Source organism: Chelonia mydas, chromosome 2, assembly GCF_015237465.2.
Source record: "Chelonia mydas isolate rCheMyd1 chromosome 2, rCheMyd1.pri.v2, whole genome shotgun sequence".
Lineage (NCBI taxonomy): Eukaryota > Metazoa > Chordata > Testudines > Cheloniidae > Chelonia > Chelonia mydas.
In genome coordinates, this window is record NC_057850.1 from 148,674,133 (window position 1) to 148,692,061 (window position 17,929).

General features: G+C 41.6%; 1 protein-coding gene across 2 annotated transcripts in view; it reads left to right on the plus strand.

Annotated features, from left to right (window-relative positions):
- TMEFF1 (transmembrane protein with EGF like and two follistatin like domains 1) overlaps positions 1-17,929 on the plus strand; it is a 219,280-nt gene that overhangs the window by 117,262 nt on the left and 84,089 nt on the right. Inside the window, exons 2-4 of one of the 2 annotated variants that reach the window (XM_043540318.1) lie at positions 5,904-5,927; positions 8,959-9,068; positions 13,172-13,301. In XM_043540318.1, coding sequence (XP_043396253.1) covers positions 5,904-5,927; positions 8,959-9,068; positions 13,172-13,301 — 264 coding nt within the window. The remainder of the gene's footprint in view (positions 1-5,903; positions 5,928-8,958; positions 9,069-13,171; positions 13,302-17,929) is intronic. The other variant, XM_037893403.2, reaches the window with a different exon arrangement.

The following is a 17,929-nucleotide window of genomic DNA, read 5'->3' on the forward strand; positions in this document are numbered from 1 at the left end:
TTTGTAGACATTTTCTTATTCATACAAACTCTCACTGTGAATTTTCCTGAGAGGAAAGGGGTGGGGGTGGGGAGAAGAGGGAACCTTGGATTGGGGCTTTACAGCCAGATCTCTGCAAGTTGATCTCTGCGCCTGTGGAGAACCCCATTGGCTAAAAGGGACAGATACTAACAAATCATTTCTAATACCTCCTTTCAGGTCCTTGGTCACAAATGTTACCATAAATTTGGAGGCTTTATTTAATTGTACTAATTATGTTTTTCTCCTGGAACTTGATGAATTACTATTTACCCTTTCTGAGTAATCAATTATGCTGATATGTACTGTTATGTACAACTACTTAAAGCCTTGAAAATGAGTTGTGGTTGTTATTTAATAACCATACAAGAAATCATCCTAAATTGCATGCTACATGTTCTTACTCTTATCCATTCTGGTATATGATGGTAAATGATTCTTTCTTCTGGAAATAATTGCAGAAAATCTTCCTTATCTTTCTTTATCTGCAGGGATTTTGTTCAAGGCTGAGCATATTTTAGACGTGCCAGACATCTTTTTTTTTTTTCTCCTAGCCTTTAAATTACACCATTAACACTGATTTTCATTTTTGAATAAAACACTGTAGGTGTGAAAAGCATTATGGCTAACACACATTCTTACCATACTTGTGATTCCGTCAAGTGTAATTGTATACATGTCAGGGCTCTGATTTTTACTTTTGCTTGACTGCATTTTCAAATGGATACAGGGATTAGAGGACATCTCATCAGAAATGTTAATCTAACAGAAAAATGCCCATCACCATAGTACCTAGGTGCATAATACAGCATTGGAAAAGGACCATTTGTTCCGTTTCCATGAATAGGCAGTATCTATTCATTTCTTCCTCGATGATAGTTCTTCCCACTTGTTGTACATTTTATAACCATTACTTAGAATTGAAACCAAAAGAAACAAATATAATCTGCCCCCTAAAATTAAGCAGTATGCTTCTAATTTTTCATTCTGCCTTCCCCTTGTCTTCAGGGGATACTTTTGTGGGGCATTAGGAGTGGGTCCATCTAGTTTTACTTTTGTTTGTTTTAATTTTGTTCTTCTCTCTTTCCCCTCTCCCGGGGCATTCATACAGAGCTACATTAGTGTCTTTGCAGTAAATCTGGTTGGTAGAAGTGGGTTCAGTCTAAAGCTACTCTCCTCCTCCAGAATCCAGTAGGTTACTGGGGCTTGTTTTGTCCTTTCCTTTGCTCATCCCCTCCTCTCCATCCCACAACTACACAAAGATCTCTCCCCTCCCCCATGGACAGTGAGATCCTCTGCCTCTAGAGAAATGAGATTCGTCTCTGGAATCCTGCAGAGGGATATCTGTCAGATAAGGATCCACATGGGGAGAAGCTATGGGCACCCTCTTATTTGGGTGTTGGCAGAGTGGGATTCCTCCCTCTGGCCCTGCAGAACATACCCACAAAAGGTTGTATTATCTTTTCCACAGAGCCCTCTCCATAGTTAGGTCCCCTGGGAGCGAGGGGAGATTCTGGCAGTGTGGCTGCATCAGAGCCATACTGCCAAGGACTGGCTCCACAACTGCCACAATACATAGCTGCTGCAAAGGTGAGAGGCTGCCACATGGATGGCCCAGGCCAGGCCTACTGCTGCCCCACAGTTTGGGAGTGGGTCTCTTGGCCTGTACTGCAGGGCAAGACAGAGTGTCTGACAGATCAATATTGAGAAAAATCCATGGGGTGATACTTGCTTAGTTTTCCTCATGATGAGCACTATCTCATGCATTAAATTATGAGAGAAAGAAATAGAGCCCATGGATCAGCCGAAGGGCCGAGTAGGGAGGAGCAAGGTGAGCCCAGAGAGCAAGGACTCAGCCTTGCAGATGGGTGGAATTCTCAGCTTCAGGAGAAGTGAAAGTTTGTGGGCTACAGGATTCTTGGACTGCACAGCATACTTACAGTTCTGCTTGCATTATGGTGAAGAAAGTTACACCTTGGAAAATGACCTTGAAATTTTTATTTGCTTTAGAGAATAGGAGGCAAATTCTCTGTTATATTCTCTGCAATAGCCCCCTTATTCTGTGCTAATTGTTTATTATTAGTATTATCATAACATTCAAGTTGCAGTGGGGGAGGTTTAGGTTGGATATTAGGAAAAACTTTTTCACTAGGAGGGTGGTGAAACACTGGAATGCGTTACCTAGGGAGGTGGTGGAATCCCCTTCCTTAGAAGTTTTTAAGGTCAGGCTTGACAAAGCCCTGGCTGGGATGATTTAGTTGGGGATTGGTCCTGCTTTGAGCAGGGGGTTGGACTAGATGACCTCCTGAGGTCCCTTCCAACCCTGATATTCTATGATCTAGGAGCACTAATCATGGACCAGGACCCCACTGTGCTAAGTACTGTACAAACAAAACAAATAAGAGTCCCTTCCCTGAACAGCTGACAATCTAGGTAAAAGACAACACATGGATACAGGCAGGTTCGGGGAGCCGATGGAGGGATGCAAAGAGAGGGGTGACATGGTCAAAGTGATGGATAGGAGAATGACCTTTGCATCAGCATTTTGAATGAATCTAAGTGGGGCAAGATGCATTTGTCGGGCCAGAGAAAAGGATGTTGCAGTAATCAAGATACAAGATGATGAAAACTTGGATGAGAGTGTTTTGTGTGGGTGGATGGGCAAGGCCATATCTCAGATGTGATGCAGAAAGAATCTGCAAGACTTAGACGTAGCCTGGATGTGAGGATCTAAAGACAGGTCCAAGTTGAAGATGACACTCAGGTTATGGGTAGGGTGGCAGCATTGTCCACGGTGTTGGAGAAAGAAGGTAGCAGGAAGGGCTTGGAGTGGAGGAATATTAAGAGCTTGGTTTTAGTCATATTTAGCTTGCACTGACAGCTAGCCAGCCACATGCAGACGTCAGAGAGACAGGTCAAGATGTTAGTTTGGACAGAAGGAAACAGGTCTGGGATCTTCTTAGTATGGGCTAATGTAGTGCCCATCTTTAAAAAAGGGAAGAAGGAGGATCCTGGGAACTACAGGCCAGTCAGCCTCACCTCAGTCCCTGGAAAAATCATGGAGCAGGTCCTCAAGGAATCAATTCTGAAGCACTTAGAGGAGAGGAAAGTGATCAGGAACAGTCAGCATGGATTCACCAAGGGCAAGTCCAAGCCTGACTAATCTAATTGCCTTCTATGACGAGATAACTGGCTCTGTGGATGAAGGGAAAGCAGTGGACGTGTTGTTCCTTGACTTTAGCAAAGCTTTTGATACGGTCTCCCACAGTATTCTTGCCAGCAAGTTAAAGAAGTATGGGCTGGATGAATGGACTATAAGGTGGATAGAAAGCTGGCTAGATTGTCGGGCTCAACGGGTAGTGATCAATGGCTCCATGTCTAGTTGGCAGCCGGTATCAAGTGGAGTGCCCCAGGGGTCGGTCCTGGGGCTGGTTTTGTTCAATATCTTCATAAATGATCTGGAGGATGGTGTGGATTGCACCCTCAGCAACTTTGCAGATGTCACTAAACTGAGAGGAGTGGTAGATACGCTGGAGGGTAGGGATAGGATACAGAGGGACCTAGACAAATTGGAGGATTGGGCCAAAAGAAATCTGATGAGGTTCAACAAGGACAAGTGCAGAGTCCTGCACTTAGGACGGAAGAATCCCATCCACCGCTACAGACTAGGGACCGAATGGCTAGGCAGCAGTTCTGCAGAAAAGGACCTAGGGGTTACAGTGGACAAGAAGCTGGATATGAGTCAACAGTGTGCCCTTGTTGCCAAGAAGGCCAATGGCATTTTGGGATGTATAAGTAGGGGCATTGCCAACAGATCGAGGGACGTGATCGTTCCCCTCTATTCGACATTGGTGAGGCCTCATCTGGAGTGCTGTGTCCAGTTTTGAGCCCCACACTACAAGAAGGATGTGGAGAAACTGGAGAGAGTCCAGCGGAGGGCAACAAAAATGATTAGGGGACTGGAACACATGACTTACGAGGAGAGGTTGAGGGAACTGGGGATGTTTAGTCTACAGAAGAGAAGAATGAGAGGAGATTTGATAGCTGCTTTCAACTACCTGAAAGGTGGTTCCAAAGAGGATGGGTCTAGACTATTCTCAGTGGTAGTGGATGACAGGACAAGGAGTAATGGTCTCAAGTTGCAGTGAGGGAGATTTAGGTCGGATATTAGGAAAAACTTTTTCACTAGGAGGGTGGTGAAACACTGGAATGCGTTACCTAGGGAGGTGGTGGAATCTCCTTCCTTAAAAGTTTTAAGGTCAGGCTTGACAAAGCCCTGGCTGGGAGGATTTAGTCGGGGATTGGTCCTGCTTTGAGCAGGGGGTTGGACTAGATTACCTCCTGAGGTCCCTTCCAATCCTGATATTCTATGATTAGTGTATGCACAACATGCCTCAGGTGACACGTGACCAGGATTCATCACTGAATTTGGTCCCTGGGTTGGATCATTAGTTTCACCGGCCTGGGCTGGCTACTGATGAGGAATGAGACATGAACACTGACTGCAAAGTCCTTATACCAGGTTTGCAGCAGTGATGGAATAGGCTGCTGGCTTGTAAAGTCTCTCTGGTAACTGCCAAGAGATTGGAAGGTCCTCAGTCCATAGTTTAAGATGCTCCTTTTAGTTTGTAAATCCACAATCCAGAGAATTGGAGCAGGAAAGAGGCAAAATGGAGGTGTTTCAGGGGTCTTTTATATCCTTAGCCATGTGCATGAAAATTTACTGTCCCAAACAAAGCCCTCAGGCCCTTTGTAAGGAAAGTTACTGGCCGAAGATGGAGTCCAGGGTCACATGAGCATATCCCATGTTCTTACATGGTTTGCTGAATCACAGGGAGTGGCCATTGGCTCCTCGCTGTCTGAGGCATCCACAGAAAGACCTACTGGGTGGGATGAGGGTTTTTTTTAATGGGCCATTATGAGACTGGAGTGTCCTTAATGGGTCATCAACACATAGCTGTCTATCCCTGATGTAAATCTATCTGGAGGGTGTCAGGAACAAAACATGTTTAAGATAAAAGTACGTAACCAATATTCATAACTTCAGATATAAAGATAATACATGCATATAAACAAGATAATCATACTTAGCAAACCATAACTTTTCCATTGACACCTTACATGATACATTTTGTATAAGATTTATGGAAATTGTGTAACTGTGGTAACAGTGATATAAATGGTCACCTTTCTTATACACAGCATCACAGTTATCATTTGAGAACACATGTGGTGACCTGGCTAGCCTAGCCTAGCCAAACTATGAGGAGAGGCAGAGGCAAACCAAGACAAGGGGGCTAATTTTAGATTTTTAAAACTTTATACGGGAAAACACCAAAGTTGTCTCTGGAGTATAAATAATATAGAACATTACCAAAGACTTACTATTTATAGTAATAAACTATACGTTACCATCTCATTAACCTTTGTGAGCTTGTACACGCTGTGCAGTTAGTACCACGTGCATTGTTATTAACAAGAATAAAAGAGATTACTTTACAATACAGTGTCACTTCAGAGAAGAATCAACTTTTCCTCTCCTTGGCTGTAAGTACAGCTGCATTCTTGCTGTCCTGTTCTTTGCTTTCTTCAGCTCAAAGTGCTCCTCCAATTCAGCATTCCTGTGGCTGTCCCTCTCTTCAATGAGTTTATCCACAAGTGGGGTTTATTCACCTAGTGGCCCTCATTTGTCCATTAGGTGCTTTTGAACTGTGTTCAGTCAATAGATGTTCACACAATCTCTCTCTCTCTCTCTCTCTCTCTCTCTCTCTGTGTTCATGTCTTTTAGGTCCTTTGTGGGTGGGCTTCTTGTTGATTGCTTCCAGGATCTGTTTACATCTAGCACAGCTTTTTGATCAATTCCTTTTTTCACCAATTCCTTTCAGGTTTCTCCCTGGATATTCTCTCTGGTAAGTCTGTAGATTTGATTTCCCTCTTCTTCCCTTCTCTAACAGCATCTGCTCACGTACCCAGGTCTGCTTTTTTTCTGCTTCTCCTAGCCCAAAACCTTTCCTGTTTTCCTCCTCCTCACTTCCTAGTCCTCTACTTTTATTCTCCTGTTCTTCTTTCATTTTATCCCCTCACCTCCTACCCAGGCTCCAGTTCATCTGTTAGCTCAGCATCTCCAGCCTTCTCCTTCTCTAACGGCTTTTTCTGACTGCCCCTTTGGGTGGATTCTGAGCCCCCTCCCCAGCTCAAGCTGCGCTCTCCTTGGACGTCTCTCTCCCCAGGACAGCGTTCTGTGCTGCTGCATCACAACTGCAGCAGGTGCTAGTGCCAGGGTGCGGGTTATTACACATGCACCTAGCTGGTGTGGCAACCAGGGTAGTTAACGAGCACATTAAAGTCTTCATTTATATCTTTTCATGTTTACCTAATTTGGCGGTTGCCGATGGCGCTTCATCATTCAGCTAATAATAGCAAGGTCTGACATAGCTCTTTTGTCTGTAGATCTCAAAGCACTTTACAGATGATGGTATGTATAATTATCTCCATGTTACAGATGGGGAGGCTGGGGGACAGAGGTAGAATGACTTGCCCAAGGTCACCTCACAGGTCGGTGCTAGTGCCAGGTGTAGAGTGTAGATCTCCTTGCTCCAAGCCCAGGGCCTAACCTATTGGTTCATGCTGCCCCCTAGAGTAACCTCACTGTAGCGTGCACTAGGTTCCACACCGCCTACCTTATAAAGTCTGGCAATATGTTTTTCCTTCTTAAACTGGCATCAAAGCATGATGAAAGTATGTTCTATGTTTTCTATTGGGTTTCCACTGCCAGTGTCACCAGTGATGACATCGCCTGTGGTTTTATCCAGTGTCCATCTCTGTGGTGCCTGAGTATTGACATTTTTAGCAGGAAGGTTGCCATGAGCATTGTCCTGTAAATGATTATCATAACTATTTTGTTTTTAACTTTCACCTACATTTCACAGTTCCTGAAGAGTGAGAAGTTCTTTCCTTTCACTTCTGCTTTTATTCAGCCCATCCCCCTGAATACAGTTTTCTTCAAATTATTATCAAAAGTGGTAAAGAAAGTTCTGAAAAACATCGGTGTAAATGGATCTGTGTTTGTGGTCTGTACTATTGTAGAGCTCTGTAGGTCTCTAACACAAACCTAGCCCAAAGCAGGAAAGTTCCTTTTCCGTTTAAAAAAATGTTATCAAGCTAAACTAGTGGCGGGCAACCTGCAGCCCATCATGGTAATCTGATTGCGGGCCGCGAGACATTTTGCTGACATTGACCATCCGCAGGCACGGCCACCCGCAGCTCCCATTGGTGGGAACGGTAAACCATGGCCACTGGGAGCTGCGGAGGTCCATGCCTGCGGACGGTCAACGTCAAAGTGTCTCGCAGCCCGCAATCGGGTTACCCTGATGGGCTGCGTGCGGCCCGTGGGCCACAGGTTGCCCACCACTGTGTTAAACTGTTAGAGTGGGATTTTTAAAAGCACACAGTGCTGGTCTCCCTCTGCTTCCACTGAAGTCAATGGTACAACTCCCATTGTCTTCAGTGAGATTTAAGCTCTGAGCTCTTTAAGTAATCCCCCCCCTTACTTTTCATGTTTATGTGTGGGGTTAATAATATTCAAATCCCCCCTCCCCCCTTAAAGCTCTTCTTTGATGTGATGCCTATAAAAAAAAACTTGACAACAGTTAGGCAGTTGGTCCGCTGAGACCATGCTATCATATACCTATCATGCTGATCAGTATTGTTGCTTTGTGCTCCCCAAGTCTGTTTGTCTGTCGCTCAGTCTGTTGCCTCTTGTCTTAGGCTTTGTCTCCACTATCTTGCTTTGAGCGACAGGGCCGTGCTGCTAAAAGGCACACAGTGTAGCTGCAGTTTGTCAGCAGGAGAGAGCTCTCCTGCCGACAAAAAACTTCCACTCCCCAGGAGCAGCAGTGGCTTTGTCAGCAGGAGAGTGCCTCTGCCAATAAAGCGCTGTTCACACTGGTGCTTTTCATCAGTAAAACTTTTGTCATTTGGGGGTGTGGTTTTTTAACACCCCGGAATGACAAAAGTTTTGCAGAGACAAAGGCCTTAGAGTACTCTAAGGCATGCCTACTCTGCAATGTGAAGGTGTGATTATAGCAGGGGTAGGCCTACTTGTCTTAGCTTTTATCTAGCTAGCATGGGTAGTAATAGCCGTGTAGAATGGGTGGCCTGGGCTAGCAACCTGAGCAGGGCTTGTACTCTGGTTGCTAGCCCATGCTGAACCCCATGCCACTACGTCTACACTGCTACTCTTGCCCACGGTAGCTAGACTAAAGCTAACATGGGTACTCCTATCCCTGCTACAATCACGCCTTCACTTTGCAGTGTAAACACTTTGTTCTGTTATTGTACCACACCTAGCATAGTGAGGTCCTGGTCTATGACTGGGGCTCCTAGGTGCTGCCATAATACTGATCAACAATAATAATATGGTACATATTTATATGAAGGATCACAGTGTGGCTTGCAAACTGGGCTGGAATGCAGGACAGATGTTTTCTGAACAGATTCTAGCCTCCCCTAAAATCCACAGCACAGCTCCTCCTTCAGGCTTTGTGACAAGAAAAGCAGAAGGGGCAGAGGGGACATGGTCTATATATTTGTGTGTGTGTATCTTGACTCCTGCTATTATCTGTCTGGGGAATGGGCCGTTTGTGTATTAAGGAGAGCACTGCTAGTGAGAATATGGAAGACAATAACTCTTCTGGCAGTGTGTGTGTGCGCGCGCCTGGTTGTGTGGTGAGGCAGAATGTAGCTGTACATACAGTGCGAGTGGAACAGCTACACCTCTGGTAGCCAGTTGGCACACAGCAACCGGAACAAGAGTGTCTACTTCTAAAAAAAATATCTGTGTGGGAAAATTACCGGTTTAAAGATGAAGCTGACATTATTATACCAAAAATTAAATCATACTACGTTATCCATCTTTTTTTCTTTTTTTCCCTTTTACAGAATTAAATGTAAGGGAGTCTGATGTGAGAGCGTGTGATGAGTCATCATGTAAATATGGGGGAGTGTGTAAAGAAGATGGAGATGGCTTGAAATGTGCATGTCAGTTTCAGGTAAGGACTTTGCACTTTTGTATCTGCTGTGATTTGAAATACTGGGCTATTTATAGGAACACTGAGAAGTGTGTTAGTTTTAAAGTTTCAGCTACCTAAACATTTGTCCAATCTGATCAGACGTGTTCTCTAGATTCTAAATATGTACTAGTACAGGTTGTGAATCACCCTGACATTGAGTTAGAGGGACTATGCTCCCAACCAACTCCCCTGCACAGCCTCATTAGGACATTCTGCGTCATAGGTCCAAGGATGGGTAGGAGAGCAGGCATTGTACATTTGATGTTCACGAGGCAGGGAGGGAGGAAGAGAATGTGTATCCTCCTGAAACTTATAGCACTGACTCTGAGTATAGAATGAATTTTCTGAGATCATACAAGTAAATCCATTAGTTGTCTTAGGAATTAAATGAATTAAGATATTCATCACCCTGCATCACACCCTTATTTGGCCCTAATGATCCTAACAGAATAACACAGACTTGTCAAACTTACCATACAGTTAAAACACATCAAAACCTTCAGCACAGGCTACAGCTGAACAATTTTTAAAGCATTATTGTTAGTTTTTTCCCGTTATTCTCTATAACTAAAAGTTACTCCCTTAGCAAAGGATAATGTTCAGCTTCAGAAAATTCTACCAAGAATTGCCCCCTTTCAAAAAGGTTACCATCTCCTACTGTTCTGAATGAGAGTAAAGCTACAGGTTGCCCTTATCAAATATGCCCTTCAAAACTACCTTTCTTCAAATCAAGTTTCTTAGTAAACTTGTGCCTTATCTGTATGGCCAGCTTTGTAGCGCCAGAATCTAAAATGATTGCAAGACACTCAGGTTTCTTTAGCTTTCTAAATTATTGGATACAGCGTGCTAAATTATTTTCAAACTGCTAAATCAGTGGCCATCCTATGACTAGTTGACATTGTTGCCAAATTTCACAATTTCATTGTAAGGCTCATATTTTGGTGGGTTTTTTCAAAACCCTGAGCTCCTGGAGTCATGTGAGAATCTCAGCTTTGATTTTTTTTTTTTTTTTTTTTTTAAGTATGCTTCTAACCATAATGGTTATATGGAAAAAAACTTTAAAATGTAACCGGAGTGTCCTCTGAAGTCTCAAAAAACAGAAAGCAAATGACAAAAACACAACATTTCTCACTTTTTAAAATATGATTTTAAAGACAATTTCATGATATTTGGAGGTGCCTGATTCATGATTTTTGAATCAATAAATCACAAATCACTGGTTATTCTGTCTTGTCTTATTTCTGTTTGCAATGCTCAAAGTGTTAGAACATATTGTATTTTTGTTGGTGCACATTTCCACCTCCTCAGCTTAACTTAAAAGTTGCTATTCTCAGCACATAGGAATTTACAAGCCGTAAAATCGGTTTCCACCAAAAGAAGGAAATGGAATGAGGGAATCAACAGAAAATGCCCCTTGCTTAAAATATATGTATTTTTTTCATATGTAACAAAGAGGTTGAATATTTATTTTAAGTGCAAACCTCAACTCAGCCTTAATTAAGGAGCTGCAACTGGCACCACCAAAATATCCCAAATTAAAGACTTATTAAAACAACAACCACACAGAACCAGCTTGACAGTGTCCCTTCAGCTGCTCTGCATATAAATTGAAAAGTCGTGCCTGGCAAGAGAAACAGATAAAAATTTCAGTCGATATTCTAGGGATGCTGCAGTTGTTTTTCAAAGATCTGTTCTATCTTGGCAGTTTCATAACTAAAGAAACTAGTCTGGATTAGCTAGCTGAAAATGTCCCTATTGAAGGACAGTTCTCAGCTGGTGTAAAGCCGATGGAGGTGGATCCACTTTACTCACCCCTTGTCCACCCCCGTAACAGAGATGTCCTGGATGACAAATGGGATACTGTTAAACAGAGCAACTACAAAGTTGCTTTAAATAATTGCTGGCACAGATCTTCCCTCATATTCAGGGGGCTGTAACCAAGTCCCAGATGCCCCCCGCTCTCCTTGCTGAGTTGAGCTCCTCCACATGAGAGATTCTGTCCCTGAATGTATAGGAATAACCAGTGACCAACATCCCAGTCTTGTCTCGTTTCTTCTTAGGTTTTTAAACCTTTAGAAGTTTAAGTACTAATGCATCATAACTTCCTCTTAGAAGCCCTTTTGGAAATGACTTGCTGTCAAATATAAGGATGTCATTGAAACAAATGTAACATCATTGAAGGAATAGCGCCAGGGGATTTAGTCCATCTATGAACAACTCTTTCTTTCTGTCTTCCACATCTATTGAGTTTAGGTGATATTTTGAACTTTAAGACTCCAGAATTACATTTGCAAACGAGGTTGCTTGCAAGTAGCTAGGGGGTTCTCCAGTGCTCTCCCTGCAGTGACCTTGCACATTTTTAATGATGTCCTGACATTCAGCAGCTGTAAACCTTAAAAGGATAGTTTTGTTTTTGTGCTCACGAGGGGGAAAATGTGTTCACTACACTTTTGATAAAGATGTTTCAGTGTTTGATCCTTGCAGAGCAATTTACAGGCTATTTTGCAGGATTTCAATAAAATAAAAATGATTGACATTTATGTCATCCAAAGTTCCCAAAGCATTAAAAACACAAACTATAAAGCAGGCATTACTTCACGTATCACTGAAATACAGTGGAAACTGGCAGCTTTTAAAGAGCACACAGCAACATCTTGATTGAACGTGGGGAATACACATAGGCATTGGAAAATATAGTTCTCCAAAAAAACTTCTCCCATCCCAGCAATGACTAGCCCTGGCCCTGCTAGCATGAGATCTGACAGGTTTACAGGCCAGGGTAGAATGTCTGCAGGCTGCTCAATAAATTAAAAGAACCACAGAGATGCTCTGAACACTTTTCAGAGCAGTAATGTGAATTGTTTCTGTGTGTGGAGTTTATTACATTCTTGGTCACTTCTGATTGGGTGACAGGGAAGGAAGAATAATTTCCTTTAAAATTAACTTTAAAAATGAAATACTTTGATTGCTTGTATGCCAAAAGAGATTCTGATAAATTATACACATTTGAAAAATAAACAACTGCAGTCTCAAAGAAGCTGATCCAGACATCAAAGCATTTGGGGGGCTTGTCTAAACATAAAATTTACACCAGTGCAACCTTGTGTGCAGACACTCTTGCACCAGTTTAGCTAAATCCGTTTAGCATCACACCTTTAGTTAAACAGATGCAATGTCTGTGAGTAGACCAGGCCTTAGTCCCTGTTTTTCCTTGTGGTAATATGGATCAGAAAGTGGTGTACTATGAGAGTTGGATCAGACCCTAAATAGTCATTGGGAGTTTTTTCCTTGATTTTGGTGGGGAGTGGAATGGTATTTCTTTCCCTGGGTATTTGGAAGGTGGGGATGGAGGGGTTACAGTATGTTTTCTATGTTGTTTTTATGTACACTGGGTACAGGAGACACTTACTCTGTCTTTGTTAGGCTAGGACAGCTAGTACTAAAATACTGTGCCAAAGCCTTTCATGGCGTCCTTTCTTTTTTTTAAATGGACCTATCCCAATATCTTTTGATATATAACAACAACACAAAAGTATTATGACAGATGTTGACTAAATTTAAAAAATCACATACTAAATAGGAGTATGAATATTCAAGGGATGGGATTTTTGCCATCTTCCTTGAAAGACAATTCCACAGTCTAAATGATCTTGCAGCCAGGAAATCTTCCCTGATGTTCACCTTAATTTTTTCTTTGCTCAGTTTCATTCCCTTACTCCTAATTATACATTCTTGTTTTACCTTAAAGGACTTTTCTCCCTTCTTGGTGTTTTTTACCCTTCAAATACTTTGTAGATGATTATTGTATTCCCCTTAGTGATTATACAGCCTCGCTACACATATTTAATTCTTTTAATCTTTCCTACTAAATTAATCCCTGTAGCCTCTACAGAGATAGTCTGTCATTCCCATGGCCTGTGAAAGGATATTTTAAGTCATTCTTAACCAAACAGAATGATGATTTACTGTTAACTAGCAGTCCTCTCTGCATTACTATTTTCCTATACATTCATGTGTATCATATTAAAGATTATTCATGTGTGATTGCATGACTGAATTTATTTGGTACTTTCTTTTTTTAGTGTCATACAAATTACATTCCTGTTTGTGGATCAAATGGAGACACTTACCAAAATGAATGCTTCCTCAGGAGAGCTGCTTGCAAGCATCAAAAAGAGATAACAGTGGTAGCAAGAGGACCTTGTTATTCTGGTATGTAAGATATGATTGTGCAACATTAATAAATAAGGTTGTGGCTTTTTAATCAAAGTGCTTTTCATTTTTTTCATGCTCTTTGTAGAATTAATTTTCAAAAAATGCAGAAATCACAGATGACCTTTAATTATGAAACATTGTCACCAGCAGATATAGGGATTCTTCTGTATGTTAGCCAATCAGAACATTTTTTCCTTTTTAAATATTTTTAACCTAGGAAACAATTGGTGAATGCTTTTAGTGCAAAAGAAAAATCTTGATTATCACCTAAAATGCTTAAGGCAAAATTGAGCAGGTTCCATGTTAGTCATCTCTTCATGACTCATGTCTTGTGTGTACAGAATTAAAACAATGTTCAGCAAAGGAATCCACCAAGCACATCCTTATAGCTGCAGAGTACCCCACTGAATGTAATGGAGCTCTTTGGCATGTTCCTGGGCAGGTCCATTTGCAGGATCTTGCCACATATTTACAAACAACCACATGTACCATAGCAAGGTAGTGGCTAATACAACCTACTAGCAAATGGAAAGAAACTAAACACTTTGTTATCTATTCAGGGGAGGGACCCAACTCTGTAGATTTACTATCTAGGGTAAACGGTGACTCTTCTTTAACCCTTTAGCAGTGCAGGATCTGAGAGTGTCGTCTTGTTTCCTTTTTCCCTTTACTCCTTTCTGGAGCATACTTTGGAATGGTTCAGTAGTTTTGGACTCTCCCTTTAGAGCAGAAACCTCCCTGGGAGCAAACAGCTTCTAAGTTCAGGTTCCAGTTCTGTGTCTCCATGAACAGGAGGTGATGGTAGCTTTGGATTAGGCTATTTTAGGGAGCAGGTAAATCTATTTATTGTAGACTCATGGACATCTCATGTTCTTTTTCCGAAACCCACCCACCCTCTATTTTCATTGCTTTTCTACATCAAACTGATAGTTTTATTTTCCAGTACTATAATGTTATAGTGATTTAAAATCAAAGAAAACAATATGGAAGAATTCTAGCCAAAGGCCTTGGATACAAGAAAACTTAATTGCTCGAGCTTTCCTGAACCTATATGCAGATTTCAGTCTTAGGCCAGTTTACTAGGATACAAGCAGGTGGCTTCCTCAAAACTGCCCATTTCAGAAGATTTCAGTGCATGATTAATGCACCAAAATCCAATCTTGGGGGACAAATCTGGCCTATATCGGATGTCCATGAAAACCTCCCATGGACCAATGTCTAAAGAAATAATTAGACTTCATTATCACTGGTTTTCACATGGCCAAACTGTAAAAGTCCAAGAGCTTTCCAATCTAACACCTCATTAGTCTCTTAAGTTCTGCTATGGACACACCAGTAACCAGAGAAAGCGGGTTTCTTTGGAGGAAACTTATTTGTGGTGTCATCCAGTGCCTTTTTCATATCGTTTAGGGGAGTAAACCATGCAGAAATGTCCAAGGTCTCCAAGTGTTAAGACTTGATATAGAATTTGTGATAAAGCTTTGTCTTGACTAGAATATATTGAAATGGGGGAAACCCCACCTCTGGACGGAGCTAAGGGAGTGAAATCTTAAATTGCATCCAAAGACCAGGCAGAGATACTGGACCCTGAAGCCAAACAATGAAGCAAGAGAAGATGCTTCTATGGTCCAGTCACTTTCTCTTCCCAACCTCTAGCTTTACCTATAGGCAACCATCAATGCTGCCTTTCATTTCACTCAAGGAAAAACTGCCTGATTCTCTGAAACAAAAGTAAAATTCTCCCCCACAACCCCATACCCTACTTAGAGTCTGCAGCCTTTAGATAGAGAGGTGCAGGAAGAGGACTTAGAGCACTGAAGCAAATCCAGTGAAGTGTTTAGGCCCTAGGAGGATCAAATCATAAGGGGTTTGTTCCAGGGCTGTGTCCAGCTAAGAGTACTCTCATCTTCAGATCTCTGGTTGCTAATCACCACTTCGCTTAGCTACTCCAAGGCATATATCTCAATGCTCTGGAGAGCTTCCTTCCTTCCATCTCCTTTTTCTCAAAGATCTACACAAAAAGAAGGGAATTCAGGACATTCAGTGTCACTTTATAACAATCATCATAGTAGCTGAAGACCTGTTTTGAGACACATTGGACCAAAACATATAGAACATACGCTTGACCCTAAGGGCTTGATTCTGGCTTCACACCAGTTTTATACTAGTATAATTCCATAGATTTCAATGGAATTACTCCTGATTTACACCAACATAACTGAGATCAGAGCCAGGTCCTAAGTGTCTGCTTTTTTCCATTAAATCCTGGATCATAACACCATAAATTCCTTCCTCTGGGGCTCATCCTGTTCACACGGAGTACTTACCCTGTGATCTTAAATAATTGTAGGTGAACGTTTTTGTGCTCTTGATCTGCATGATGCATACAGTCAAAAACAGACTCTTCAAATTACATCAAAATAAATACAACAGATGCACATTAATTTTCAACTAGCCCACAAGAATTTGCTGTGATAATTCTTTTTGTTCTGAGATGCCATTCGGAGTTCAGAGCTCTGCCTGGCTGCAGCCAATCAAATGTTCACCAACTTCATGGTGGTCCTGGCTTCAGTCCTTTTGAGGGAAAGGCCCTTTCATCCACACACACTTGGACAATTAAACTGGGGCCATTGATTCCTGGAAGCACAAATTGCAGGGAGGAGGGGATGGCGAAGGGAAGTAAACCAACCTTGCTCTAGCTTCTTTTCAGGAGCTGGTTTATTTGGGGACCATATTCAATACCCAGCATCCTGGAGCAGAGGGCGCAGGTGTCTGTTTTGATGCAGGTTATCAGATGGCCTGGACGGGTCTCAGAGTGTTGGGATCTGTGACAACTTGCATAAAAGTGGTTCTCTAGCTGCAGGTTCACATGCATCCTATGGTGTTCCAACTACTCAGCCTCAGGTCATCACATTTAGTAGCTGTACACATTTGGGGCAATAATATATTTGAGACTCACTTTTCACAAACCCCAGACCTTATGCTAGCTCTCAGTTAGCGATCACAGGATGGCAAGATACACTGGGGTTACTAGGCTCGAATTCTTTCAGTAATTGCTGTTTAGGGACTATTTTATTATTACAGTATGTGAGATTTTTTTTTTAAGTCTTCTAATACCCTAAGAACAGGGCAATTCTTATTTGTAGGGGACTGTTCCCACCTGAAACTATATCACAGAATTGGAAAAGGCCACACAGCATGTTTGGTCTGGCTATTAATATCTATTTCTTATTTGGTAACATTTTAATTAATAGCTCAAGTCAGGTTTACAAGGTCATCAGTAACTTAGCCATAAATGTATTAGTAATAGATTGGCTTGCTTTGCACAGGATGCATGGTAAATAAGCCCTGTAGGTTTTTTGAATTCAGAGATTCCCAAATACACAGAATTAGAAAATGGTAAATCTGGGGTGGCATTGGTATAACCAAAATGTAGGACTTCAAACTAAAAGTTATGTTTTAGGGAACGATAATATTATGTGTAACTGAGGGCTTTGAGTGATTGCATGTGGAGCAGCATGCCTCAACTCTACTAGCAAATTTTAATATAAAAGGCCAAAATTTCCAAACATGCAGCTCTACGGAGATATTCAGCACCCATAGCTCTCACTGTAGTTAGTGGGAATTGTGGATGTTCAGCATCTATGAAAAATCAGACCACTTTGTTCAGGTGTCTAAATAGAGGCGTAGGTACCTAAACGTAGGCACCCATGTTTGAAAATTTGAAACGAGTTAAGCCCAGGTTAGCGCACGCTTTACATAATACCTCAGTCTGAAATTTAAGTGCTGATTTTACAAATCTGTTTTTATAAACTGTCCTGCTGTTGTGAAATTCCATGATTGGATTACCACTGCTCAAAATCCATGATCTGTTCATGAAGGTGAAATTCACCCAGGTGCGCTGACACAAGTCCCTCTATGCCATTTAAACCTACTCCATGCCATTTTGGGATTTCCCTGTGCCAGGAAGATTCCTGAACTGCCCAGCTAAGCCAACTGTGATGCTGGTACCAAGCAGATGGAACGGGGACAGGAATTGCCACAGGTGCTTACAATGTTGAGAAATAGTCACAAAACTTTTAGTTTGCTTCCTGTCTCTCTGGTAGGAGGACATTACTCGCTTTGATTTGCATTTTATGGGTCATGAAGAAATCAAACCAGTAAATAAGAAATGAATGTTCATGATTTATTTTAATTTGTGTTTTTCTATTAATCAGTACTGCATGTGTAGATTGTTGCCAAGATTTTGATGTCTTCCAGATTTGTATTATATGCCCATCAAAATTAATCAAGCACAATGACGTAAAACTGATATTTTTATATAATGTACTCTTCAATTCACAGCTCTCAGAGGATAATATTTATTGGAAGAAACAATCTACTTCTTTTACTGGGACTTCTAAACTGAAAAAAGAACATGCTATTTGCATAATTAAAAGCAAATAATATAGCTCTATTAAATTGTATTTTTTCAGTTTGTTTTCTCTTTGACACACTGCACTGCAGTGAAGAATGAGTCTCCTAAGACATCTTTTAATTTAAACTGGTGTTCTTCAGTTTGAAGTAATCAAACTCTTATTATGAATCCTGACTTCACCGGTTTTTACAGTTTGTGGGATTTTTTT